Consider the following 12,515-nt stretch of genomic DNA (forward strand, 5'->3'; position numbering starts at 1 on the left):
AACACTCTTTCTTTTGGGAAAAAAAAAGGCCAGGGAAAAGGGAATGAGCATGTTTCTCTTTTTACCATGTACATCAGACAGACATGCCAAAAAGTTCTAAGAAAGATAAGGTCAAATTTACAATCTACAAACTCATTTCTTGCTCCACTACATAATAAACACTAAGGTAGTCTTGGCAGGTAATCGGCACATTAAAACTATCATTACTACTCTTCCGCATGATGAAGATACAGCCCCAGCCCAAATCTTGCACATGCTCGAACAAAAGCCATTGCTTCTGCTTGCTGAGTAGGATCTTCTAATTTTGCTTCAGCTATATATACTGTACCCGACGCCTCACGAAACGCCTGTGAAAAGTGAGTGAACAGCAGGTATAAAAATGTAGCAGCATTTTCATATTGTTGAAACGTAACTTAAGCATCTTTATCAATCATCTTGGGACTCCCGAAAGCAAGTTGACTGTAGCTTTTGTACAGGGCTACGAGTTACAACCTTAAAAAAAATCCTACAAATCTGGTAACAACTAAACTGCTTACCAAGCTCATATGTGTCTCAAAGTTCTCTGCCTATAAGCAAAGAGAAGAAAACTTCTGTAATCTTGTCCCACATGCTAGAGCCTCTCGCAATGGGAAGCGGTCGGTGATAATTGCTACTGTTCAGGTTGAATATGGTGCTCTTCATAATATCAGAGTCCCTTGGCTGGCTAAGATCAGAGACAACTTCGATAAGCTTGGAACACTGCTAGAGTCGGAAGATCAAAGTGTCTCTAGGAAAGAATCTCAACAACAGACGGCAACACGGTCAAATGCTCTACTATGCCTTGATGAGTCACTTAATGAAGGTTGCATACCCAACTTCTATTGAAGATGCAATGGCACATAAGAAATGGAGGGATGCCATGAACAGTGAGCTGCTGTCCATCAAGAAAAACAAGACTTGGGAGCTTGTCCCAAGGTCAAGTAAAAGAAACGTCCTTGGTCTTAAGTGGGTTTTCAAAACAAAGTATAAATCTGATGGTTCTTTACATAAGTACAAATCTCACCTCGTAGCAAAAGGTTATTTTGCTCCCACACCTATGATTGTTCGAGGTAGGGTTTACAGTGCATCTCCACTTGTGAGCCTCCTTGAGGTGACATCACATAACATACGTAAGTGTTATGCTTGTGGGCATGTGAACAGCCTCTTAATTAGGTGTAAGGTTAGTGTGAATACACTTTAGTGCACTCACTTTGTGGCTAGCTCCAGCGCCTATATAAAGGACCGTCATGTAACATTATTCATAAGTGCAATCAAGCTGAAGCAAGTTCCCTTGTGCTCTCTCTCTCCTCTTCTCTCCCATTGACTACGCATTTTCTAACATGGTATCAGAGCTTTGGCTTTGAGCTGTCTTGGTGTGTGTTGCTGCTCTTTAATGTGAAGAATCTACTCCTATCCATCTCGTGCTAATTCAAATGCACGTGGAGCTGTGCGCGTGTCCTACAATTCATGCGAGTTCTTTCTTGGTTTGCTGCTGTTGGTTCCTTGTTGGAGTTGCATTTTTGCTGCCATAGCAAAGTTGACTATGCAGACAGCTATAGGAAGCCCAAGTGAAATCGTGTATTGCTGGTCTTCATCATGTGGAGCTGAAAATGCAAAGGCATATGATGTTTTTCATTTCGTGGAGCGATGGATCTGCTGAAAACGCTGCTTCTCACCGCGTAGAGGTGAAAACGCAGGAGCTTCTACTACCGCTCACCATTTGAAGAAAGTTGTTGGTCATGTCCACTCCCGGCTAGTTCAGGTGTGAACCCAGCTTACTCACGGGCACTTTTTCCCAATGACTGGACACAGATTTTTTCCCGAGTGAACACACTTATGTGTGTTGGGCACTTAGCCCTAGGCCTTTTAGTAGTCACTTGTATTTTCATTTCATATCATTATTGAGTACATCTTTTCCAGCACTCACGTTTCTCTGTGCTTGAGGTTGTGTGTGTGTGCAAGCTAGCTTCCCTCCTACCCAACATTGGTATCAGAGCCTGGTTAGGGTTAGGGTTAGGGTTTGCCCCCTACTGCCCTTCAGAGCTTGAGCTTCAACCTATTGGCATTAGGGTTTTGCTGTTTAGGGTTAGGGTTCCGCCCTCAGCCGCCGCCGCCGCCCTCAACCGCCTCTGCTGTCGCCACTCTGCTCAGCCACCACTGTGCACCGCCTAGGGTTAGGGTTTCGCCTTGCCCGCCGCCGCTGTGCTCAGCCGCCTGTCAGATCTGCCTACGCCGCCGTTGTCACCGGCAATCAGATCCGTGCTGTGCAACACCGCTGCCAACATACCTGCCTTCGCCGCCTCCAGATCTGAGTTCGTCGCCTCTCAGACCTGTGCGCCACCGCCTCTATCGTCGCCCTCACAAGCAGCCGCCGCCGCACGACGCCCGTCGTCGCCGCCAAGGCCTGCACTCTCCTGTACCTGCGCCCTGCGCCGCCGTACGATTGTACCTGCGCCCTGTACCACCTCAGATCTGTCCAAAGCAACTTGCTAGTCCAACTGTATAGTACCTATATCTCAGATTTGCCCAAAGCAACTTCAAATTTCATATCTGCAAGGTCTGTGGGATTTGTAACTTTTTGACCTAAAATTGCACACATTGCCTTTTGAAATTTGGGGCTTTTCACCATTGAGCCTGCACAATTGTAACATTGGCATTGATTTTAGCAAATTTGGTGTATAATTGCACAAGAAATTTGGGGATTTTGCAAAAATTGGCACTATTTGCAGGCAATTTTGGATATTACAAGCACATTTGGTTGGCATTGGGGCGTTTCCCCCAATTTTTTGGATATTACAGGCAGACTTGCTTGGCATTGGGTCATTTGCCCCAATTTTTGGGGCATTACAGCATTTGGTACAGGTGACAATCGCATTAGCAAATTTACAAGTGCAGATCCGGTTCAGATTTGGTATATTTGGCTGCCTAAAAATTAGGGCGTTTCTACATTGAGCCCATTTTTGGAGCATTCGACCAATTTACCTACATTATCATCGCTGCTAGAAACTTACTTGAACTTCCACACATCGGTCATGCGGCGAAACTCGAACCAATCTTGTTTGAAGAGTTGGTTGGCTTGTTACTATAGGAGGAGCACAAACAGAAGAACAAATCTTCTGTCATGTGTGGTAGTGATGGGGCTTTTGTTGCCCAAGACAAGGACAAGGGAAAAGCCAAAAGCAATTTTCAGCTAAAAATTGATTCAAGACAGCCTTCACAAAAGACTAAAAATGATGTAGACAAGTCTAAGAAAAAGGAAAAATGTCACTACTACAAAAAGCCAGGTCACTATTTGTGAAGGGTGCATATTGGGTATGATGCACAGAAATGCATTCCCAAAAGATGGATCAACAAGGGCTATCCGGAAATTACAGCTTGTGCACAATGACGCGTGTGGTCCTGTGTGGACAATATCTATTAGAAAGCATCTATACTTTGTAACCTTTATCGATGACTACTCCAGATTTGCTTGGGTGTATCCATTGAAAGCAAAATCTAATGTATTTGCATGTTTTCAACATTTTATGGCACAAGCTGAAAATCAAACAAGTTGCAAACTGCAAAAAGCCAAGTCACTATTTGTGAAGGGTGTATATTGGGTAAGATGCACAGAAATGCATTCCCAAAAGATGGATCAACAAGGGCTATCCGGAAATTACAGCTTGTGCACAGTGACGTGTGTGGTCCTATGTGGACAACATCTATTGGAAAGAATCTATACTTTGTAACCTTTATCGATGACTACTCCAGATTTGCTTGGGTGTATCCATTGAAAGTAAAATCTAATGTATTTGCATGTTTTCAACATTTTATGGCACAAGCTGAAAATCAAACAAGTTGCGAAGTGCAAACCCTCCGTCCATATCAAGGGGGGACATTCATGTCCATTGCTTTCAAAGCTTTTATGGCAGAAAAAGGCATAAAGCATAAATGCATGATGTCATATTCTCCTCGACAAAATGGTGTTGCTGAGAGAAAGAACAGGTCTTTGATGGAAATGGCTAGATGCATGGTTAAAGGCAAAGGCTTGCCTCACAAATTCTCGATCGAGGTAATAATGTGTGCTACACATGTTGAATAGATGCCCTACCAAAGCATTGAAAACCATAACGCCATATGAGGCCTGGCATGAAAGGAAACCTAAAGTTAAACACTTCAGAGTTTTTGGATGTATAGCTTATGCACATGTACCTCAGCAATTGCGAGGTAAGCTTGATGACAAAGCAACTAAGTGCATATTTGTGGGTTACAGCAGTGGGAGTAAAGGCTACCATCTCTTTAATCCTTTCACACACAAGATTTTTGACAGTAGAGATGTTGTGTTTGCTGAAAATTCAAACCAGCCAATGGCTGAATTTTTTCGACAACCACCTTCAAGCCCACTTAACATGTTTGAAGGACTTCTCCCGTTGGGAATTGATGGCACAACAGATCCACCATCAACTTTGCCTAATGGACAGCATTTAGGTGCTCAAAATCAGTCCATAAATGAGCTCATTACACCTCAAAATGTAGAGGAAGAAGTGGAGCAAGAGTGGACAGCAACCGAAGAGACTAGAGTACCGAAGAGACTAGAGTACCGAAGAGACTAGAGTTGTGCCTCGTTGGGGCTGCTCCGTACTTTACAGGAGAGCAAACTTTCAGCTCCACTTGTTGGCATGGCAGGACACGAGTTGGTTCACGTAATTCAAGAGAACATGCAGATGTTGCTTGCATGAGTACACACTTTGTGATGCAGATGAGCCAGACTCATTTGAAGAGGCTCATGAGGATGAACATTGGATAGAAGCCATGCAAAATGACATGGATTCTATCCATAAAAACAGCACATGGGATTTAGTAGACTTGCCTGCTGGCAAGAAACCCTTTGGCGTAAACTGGATATACAAGTTGAAAAGAAAGTCTGATGGTACCATTGACAGGTACAAGGCTAGGCTAGTGGCCAAAGGACATTGGATAGAAGCCATGCAAAATGACATGGATTCTATCCATAAAAACAGCACATGGGATTTAGTAGACTTGCCTGCTGGCAAGAAACCCTTTGGCGTAAAGTGGATATACAAGTTGAAAAGAAAGTCTGATGGTACCATTGACAGGTACAAGGCTAGGCTAGTGGCCAAAGGATATTGCCTAGAAAAAGAGCGTTGATTATGATGAGACTGTCGCACCTACTTCTCATATGGCCACATTTAGATGTGTTGTTGCGTTGGCTGCACATCATGGATGGAAAGTTCATCAGTTCGACATAAAATCAGCTTTTCACAATGGGGATTTGGAGGAAGAAGTTATGTAAATCAGCCCATTGGTTTTGTGATGCATGGTCATGAAAACAAAGTATGCAAACTTCGAAAAGCACTTTATGGTCTCAAGCAAGCTCTCCGAGCTTGGTATGAGAAGATACATACTTATTTGACCACGTAGGGTTTCGAAATAGTCCAACAGAGAGCACCCTCTATGTGAAAGAGGATCATGGCACTTTGATTATGCTCATTCTTTATGTGCATGATATGTTGGTAACTGGAAATGATATGGAGAAAATTTTAGCATTCAAAGCTGAAATTGCAAACGTCATTTAAGAGGACAGATTTGGGAGCATTGCATTATTATTTGGGCATACAATTTGTGCACACAAATGATGGGATTTATGTACAACAATCAAAGTACATTCAAAAGCTGTTGCACAAATTTGGGTTTCAAGATTGTAAGCTCATCTCTACTCCGATGGAGCCAGGGCTAAAATTGAGCATGTATGATGTTGGAGAGCCTTTTGATATGAGTGTTTACAGCCAAGCAGTGGGCTGCCTCATATACTTATTAAACACACGCCCAGATATTCACTAGTGCAGCAAATTTATGCACAATCCAGGTACAAAGCATTGGCAAGCAGTGAAGTGGATCTTCCGCTATCTTGAGGGCTCCCTGGATCTTGCTTTGGTATATCCCGAGGGGAGTAGCTTGCCGTTACATGCTTACAGTGATTCCGATTGGGCTGGTGACTATGATACACGGCAATCCACCAATGGGAATTGTTTCTTTTTGGGGCATTCATGCATATCATGGTTGAGCAAAAGGCAACCCACTATTGCCACATCTACTTGTGAGGCTGAGTACAAGGCAACCTTTATAGCCACAGTAGATTGTGTATGGCTGAGGAGATTGATGGCTGATCTTTGTGAGTTTCCGTAGACACCCACCACCATACTTACTAGCCATCACTATCCCTTCAGGTTTTTCCCGTTGGATATCTAGTGTGAAAGGACACCACCATATTTATTGTATTTTGATATTATGAAGTTGACTCTCTAGCTCCACACATTCCAATGCAATCTCTTGTGTGAGCATCAATCACCATCTCCTGTTTGTTGCTTGCTGCTGCTGATTCTCTGTGTCTGCCTCTGTGGAACCCTAACCCTAACACTTCGACATCACTTGCTCTTGTTCATGCAGACTTATGTGATCCGATGAGTACCGCGTCTTTGAGTAAGGCGTTGTACATTCTTGTGATGGTGGATAACTTTTCCAAATTTACTTGGGTTTTCTTTTTGAAGACCAAGGATGAGGCTTTTCAGCACTTACGTGATTGGAGAACTGAGGTGGAAAAAGAGACTGATTCTTTGATAAGGTTCTCAGGACTGGCAGAGGGGGTGAGTTTATATCCCAAGAGTATCAACAATATGGCAAGGATCAGGGCATTTGGAGACAGCTTACTACAGCATACACTCCATCATAGTGGAGTTGCAGAGAGAACGAAATTGGACTATCATGGTGATGGCCCGTGCTATGCTTGAGCACTCCTCTTTACCTCGACATTTAGAGCTCTTCTCCCGTGACCCAACAATCTCGTGGAGGGAGGAGAAGGTGATTCAGCCCATGTTCAAAAAAACGCAAGTGTGGTGCAACTCTTCATCAAGCCCAAGTTGCCGGGAGGACTATTTCCAGTTCAAACACAAAGGGGGTAAGCTGTTTTTTCTACCGCAAGTGCTGTTTTGGCTGCAAATACAAGGTTCTTTGCACTATTGGTTGAGGTTTTTGCATAAGGATTGGTTTAGGGTTGTGGCATGGCATCTCTACTACCTATTGGGTTCTCAAAGCCAAGCAAGTTGGATGGATCCAACTATCCATTGTGGAAAGAGTGAGCTTGTTGCCTGCAAGCGGTGGAAACTTGTTGACGGCAAGGAGTTGAAACTAGGAGGGCCAAAGAAGAGTCTCACATCCATGTTGAGAAGGAGACTTATCATTGAGGATCACAAAAGCGCAATTGATGAAGAAGTAGTAGTTGACTCACAGTTGATTGCAAATTGGAACGAGCGTGATGCTCAAGCCTTTGCCTGACCACGTTGGATTTTGCAACGATAGTTTGAGACGAAGAGCCTCGCTAGAGTGATCGATTTGGAAAGTCAGCTATATGGTTTGACTCTTAATGATATGAGACAAGTTGGTGACCATCATTAAGAGACAAGTTGGTGACCAGTGATTCCAAAGTTCATAATACACAGTTGGCGCATAGACTCTTAAGCAAGTTGTCTCCTTATCGTAGTTTTGTCACTTCTTTGACAATTGGGCATAGGGATAAGTCTCTTGATTTTGAGGAGGTCTCAACACTGTTACTTGAAGAAGAGATGAGCAACAAAAGGTTTGGGCACGTGGGTAAAGGTGAGGCGTAAGCTTTTGCTGCACAAAGAAAAAAGAGAAGGGTAAGTCAAAGTCAAAGGTGAAGTGTTGGTATTATGATAAAAAGGGCCAAACCATGAAGGTACGTGAGGTGAAGAAAAAGGACAAGGCACAACGTAAAGCAAAGAAGGTAGCATCTAGTTCTTCATCAGATGACGACACCAAGGCTTCAGAGGTGGCAGCTACTGCGTTGACTTCCGCGGATGCAATGGCATATATCCATGCTGACTAGTCCTTCTAGTCTTCAACTAGCCTTTTACATCTCTTTGGATCCGGAGGGCGATGTGAAAGAAAGAGAGAGATTGATTCTCCAATGTTATCTACATGGGATCTTCATTGGCAACATCAGAGTGCACACGGGTTGTAATTCCACCAGTCGGTGTGGAATGTTTGGTTGAACACGATGCTAATCAATACACTTAAATACACCAAGATTTAATGGACAACAGGATCAATACAAGGTGTAATTTGTTGAATTTACAAGAGACGCACAATGAGCTGGAACGTCCGATCCCTCCCTCAAATAGATTAATCTTGGCAGAATTAAGTAAATAGTGTCACGAGCATTTCTGACCAGATTTCCATACCAATGCATATGAAAATAGTATTGCAAACAATATGGTTGTCGGTCAAGATCTGCAACTCACACTACCCTCTCACGTGTCCATGTTCCCTACCATCTTCTCTGTATTGTTCCACCAACACATAGTAGTAACAATCTGTAAGAGAGCACGTAGGACAAAAGAACACTACACAGAGTATGTGAACACGGAACGGAGTCTTGCTCCTCCCTCCTCCTACTTGCTTCCATAAAATTAAGCATTAAAGCTTACCAGTTGCAAGTAGAGTCGATGACAACAACGAAAGTCTTCGTGATGGAAGTGTCCTAAGAGTTGAAACCTTCAATTAAGGCTTTCAAAAAAAAAGACAAAAAATTACAGCACAAAGAAAGGACTGTTTTGCTAACTTTCAGTCGCTGGGAGTGTGTAGGAGAGTGAATATCACCTAGAAACACTCTTGGAAGCTTGGAAAACACACTAGTAAGCTTAAATATGGAGTTGGGAAGGAGAAGTGCAGAAAATACAGCCAAAAGGCCTCATGACAGAAGGGACCTGGAGAGTGGGAAGAGAGGTGATGAGATGTCCACCCTGGGTACCGGGCAAAGAGAACAAGTGACTTGTGGTGCAAGCTAGGATGCACACATGACAGAAGGGAAGCTAGGATGGACACATGACAGAAGGGACCTACTTCTGGAGAGAGGGAAGAGAGAGGTGATGAGATGTCCACCCTGGGTACCGGACAAAGAGAACAAGTGACTTGTGGTGCAAGCTAGGATGGACACATGACAGAAGGGACCTACTTCTGGAGAGAGGGAAGAGAGAGGTGATGAGATGTCCACCCTGGGTATCGGGCAAAGAGAACAAGTGACTTGTGGTGCAAGCTAGGAAGGAGAAAGTGCAGAAAATACAGCCAAAAGGCCTCATGACAGAAGGGACCTACTTCTGGAGAGAGAAGAGAGAGGTGATGAGAGGGTACCGGGCAAAGAGAACAAGTGACTTGTGGTCCAAGCTAGGATGGACACATGGCTGGTTGCTCTCTTTGTACAAAGGGGATAAGGTCTGAGGAGCTTCGGGACATCAGTGTGCGCGAACACAGGACTGGTCATAATTTATAAGTGAGTTTTGGTCGTCCAAAACTTAATGAAGTATGTACACACTCACTTATAAATTAATGCTAGTTCCTAAGGCTAGGTCTTGACCAATACGTACCACCTATCACATGCCACATAACCATGTCAACAAACAGCTTCATACGCACGGTTCACGAGCAGGTGTCCCCTTACCTTGAATTACACATTGGTCAAGCAAGCATGAAAACAACATGCAAATTCAATTTGCAAGCAAGCACATAAAGATGCTATGCAATGCAGCATTGGTATGGACAATCTCCGTTCATGAGACTATACTAAAATAGATGTGTTCCAGGCAAGTACACGAGGTACCAGACCCAATGGAATATCAATCCTCCAGGCTCAAGCATATACTCATAGGTACAAGTCCCAACGGAAAGCCAAGTCCACAGTGTCACATGAGTGGCATCAATCCCCGTCATATGCAACTACCATGGACGCCAATCCAATGTACATTCATAATGAGAAAGCACGGGTAGACCAATGGGTAACCAAATAGTGACATCCCCCTCGGCTTCTAAACAGTTGTCCGCAACTAAAAAGCATCCAAATACATCTGAAGCAAGTGCAGGCAATTTCTAAAGAACTCTTCATCTACCCATTTCGCATCAATGGAAAGATAGTTCTTAAACTTCACAAAGTAAAGCCTGATAACCTTGCATGCAAGCTTGCATTCCTTGTGATACACAATTTGTTCTGGCTACAAAATCTCCTCAAGCTCATCTACTTCTGGTGGACCCTCAATGACCAGTTCACTGAGCTCTGGCCCTACATACTTGCGAAGGAGACTCACATGAGAAGCATTGTGTATATGTCAACAACTAGGCAATGCCAACCTGAAAGCCACTTCATTGATCTTCTTGATCACTCGAAAAGGCCCATAGTACCTGGTTGCATGCACCCTCTTTGCCAAGCCTCTTTGCAAGTCTTGCTTTCTCAAATTTCAACAATACCCAATCATTCTCTTTGACATCAAATTGCCTTCTATGCTTGTCGGCAACCTTTTTATGTTTGTCTTGTGACCTTGCAATGGCTGCCCACACCTGAGCAAACACAATATTCAAGCCTCTACATACGCATCCGTTGCAAATATCTCATCCGGCCTATTAGGTGGTGAGCTACCCGGCACAACATCAATGCGATGATCTTCCGGTCGTATGGATGGCAACTCATTTGGTAATTCATCAACAAAACAATCATTGTACTCTTGCAAGAATTTCAGCCTATCATTACTAAGAGTGCCTACATGCACATTGGTTCCTTGAACATGGTCTTGTGCAAAATTCAAGTACGCAAAAACACTCTTTTGATTACTTCTTGCTCTCGGCCTTTATGCATGAAGGCGATCCTGTTGGTCTTATAAGCCTTGCATAGATCAATGCACATGTGCCAAGGCTTTCCAAGCAATATATCACAACCATTCAAAGACGCTACAAGAAAGTTTTCATGGTAGATAAGTGCAGGTCATGCGTATTATTGGCAAGTTAAGCATGCACAATATAGCCTTGAATGTGCATGCTTAACTTGCCAATAATACGCATGACCTGCACTTATCTACCAACAAAGACAGCCCTTGCTTCAATTTAAGAACCCATGTTCTTCACTTCAATACCCAACGTAGCTGCCATCTGTGTAGATATGAAGTTCTCAGTTGCACGATCATTAAACACGAACAAAGTGGGTTGATCCTTAAGCTCTCCCCAAGCTTTACATACAACCCCATCTTTGCTATCATGTGAATTGTTGCCCTGCACATCCGGAACCATATGCACATTAGGCTTTGAGGCATTCGCACTATCATGCTTCTTCTTGTTTGGGCATGCATTTGCAATATGCTTAGTGTATCACAAGTAAAGTATTTCCCCTCGCTCATATACTTCTTTCAGAGACACCTCCAAAAACACTTTCCAAAACTTTTGCACATGCATTCACCGTTTCTCCCTCATTCTGCTTCACCTAATCCCACTTCATTGTTATCTCATTTATTGCATTGGGAGACAAGAACTTGGCATAGAACCTCTCCTCCAACTCTTCCCATGATCTAACAAGATTTCGTGAGAGCTTCTCAGTAAGCCACCAATAAGCAGTAGTACCTTTCATGAATATGCTTATATGTCGGATCATGGATTTTTGAGTAAAATCCTCATCACTAAAAGCAATATCAAACTAGGCAACAAAAGAAAGTGTCTTTAATGTATCATATTCTCCATGATATGTATCAAACTTCACAGATTTGTCTCTGGCTTTGAAGTCACGAGACTTTGATGCATTATCCTCCATCTCAACACATTTTCCCGCATATGTGTCCATTGGAACAGCCCTTGTGAGTGGCGTCATTTTAGGAACAAAAGGTGATGCATTAGGCATAGAAACATGTGCCGTGTAAGCATGAGGCAAAGCTGGCCCCTCAACACACATTGGTGCATTTTTACCCATATCTTCTCCCTCACAAGCACACTCGAGAGCATAAGTAGCATGAGAGAGACGCGGAATACCTCCACCAACAAAAAATTGCAATCCATGTTACGTGTGTTGTGCATGCACATTTTCAACCGGCAATGGCATTTGATATACATTTTGACCACTGTCATAAACATTGCATCCTTAACAAGCTACACAGTGTATCCTCTCTAATAGCATGAGGATTCATTCTCTTAAACATAAGTTCTTGTTCAACTACCTGTGGGGATACCAAGACATGTGAAATGGTTGCCTTTTCTGCATAGGTATCCTTGATATGAGCCAAATATGCACATGCCGCATCCCTCAGTTGCATGTGCAACTCTTGAGCAATCATTGCCATAGCATGATCCATAAAAGATTCAACTTTCATGGCCTTCAAATGATTATGTACCAATGGATCCTCACAGTAGAGCTTCAATTCTTCTTGTTGTGCATAAAGAAGAGCTTGCATACGAGTAAGTTCAGCCCTTAGGGCCATGGATTCTTCTTCGTACATTTTCTCTTTACCACGGGACGGCTATCCCACATATTTATGTTCCCTCGTATACACCACATGAGTTTGCTCTTTCTGTAAAGCATTCGAAGCATGCATTTCATTGTCCCTGCCTCTTGTGTTGACATCTTCAACATCACGACTGTCCATAGTGTTCTAAGTTTAGAGATAGCTAGTGTT

General features: G+C 43.2%; 1 protein-coding gene across 4 annotated transcripts in view; it reads right to left on the reverse strand.

Annotated features, from left to right (window-relative positions):
* Positions 1-204: 204 nt before the first annotated feature.
* LOC147641275 (uncharacterized) overlaps positions 205-12,515 on the reverse strand; it is a 93,123-nt gene continuing 80,812 nt past the window's right edge. For all 4 annotated transcript variants that reach the window (XM_086820004.1, XM_086819997.1, XM_086820011.1 and 1 more), the window contains one exon: positions 205-347. In XM_086820004.1, the coding sequence (XP_086676130.1) occupies positions 337-347 (11 nt within the window). In that variant the 3' untranslated portion in view covers positions 205-336. The remainder of the gene's footprint in view (positions 348-12,515) is intronic.

The sequence above is a fragment of the Cibotium barometz genome, chromosome 2, assembly GCF_041138505.1.
Source record: "Cibotium barometz isolate CiBa-2024 chromosome 2, ASM4113850v1, whole genome shotgun sequence".
NCBI lineage: Eukaryota > Viridiplantae > Streptophyta > Polypodiopsida > Cyatheales > Cibotiaceae > Cibotium > Cibotium barometz.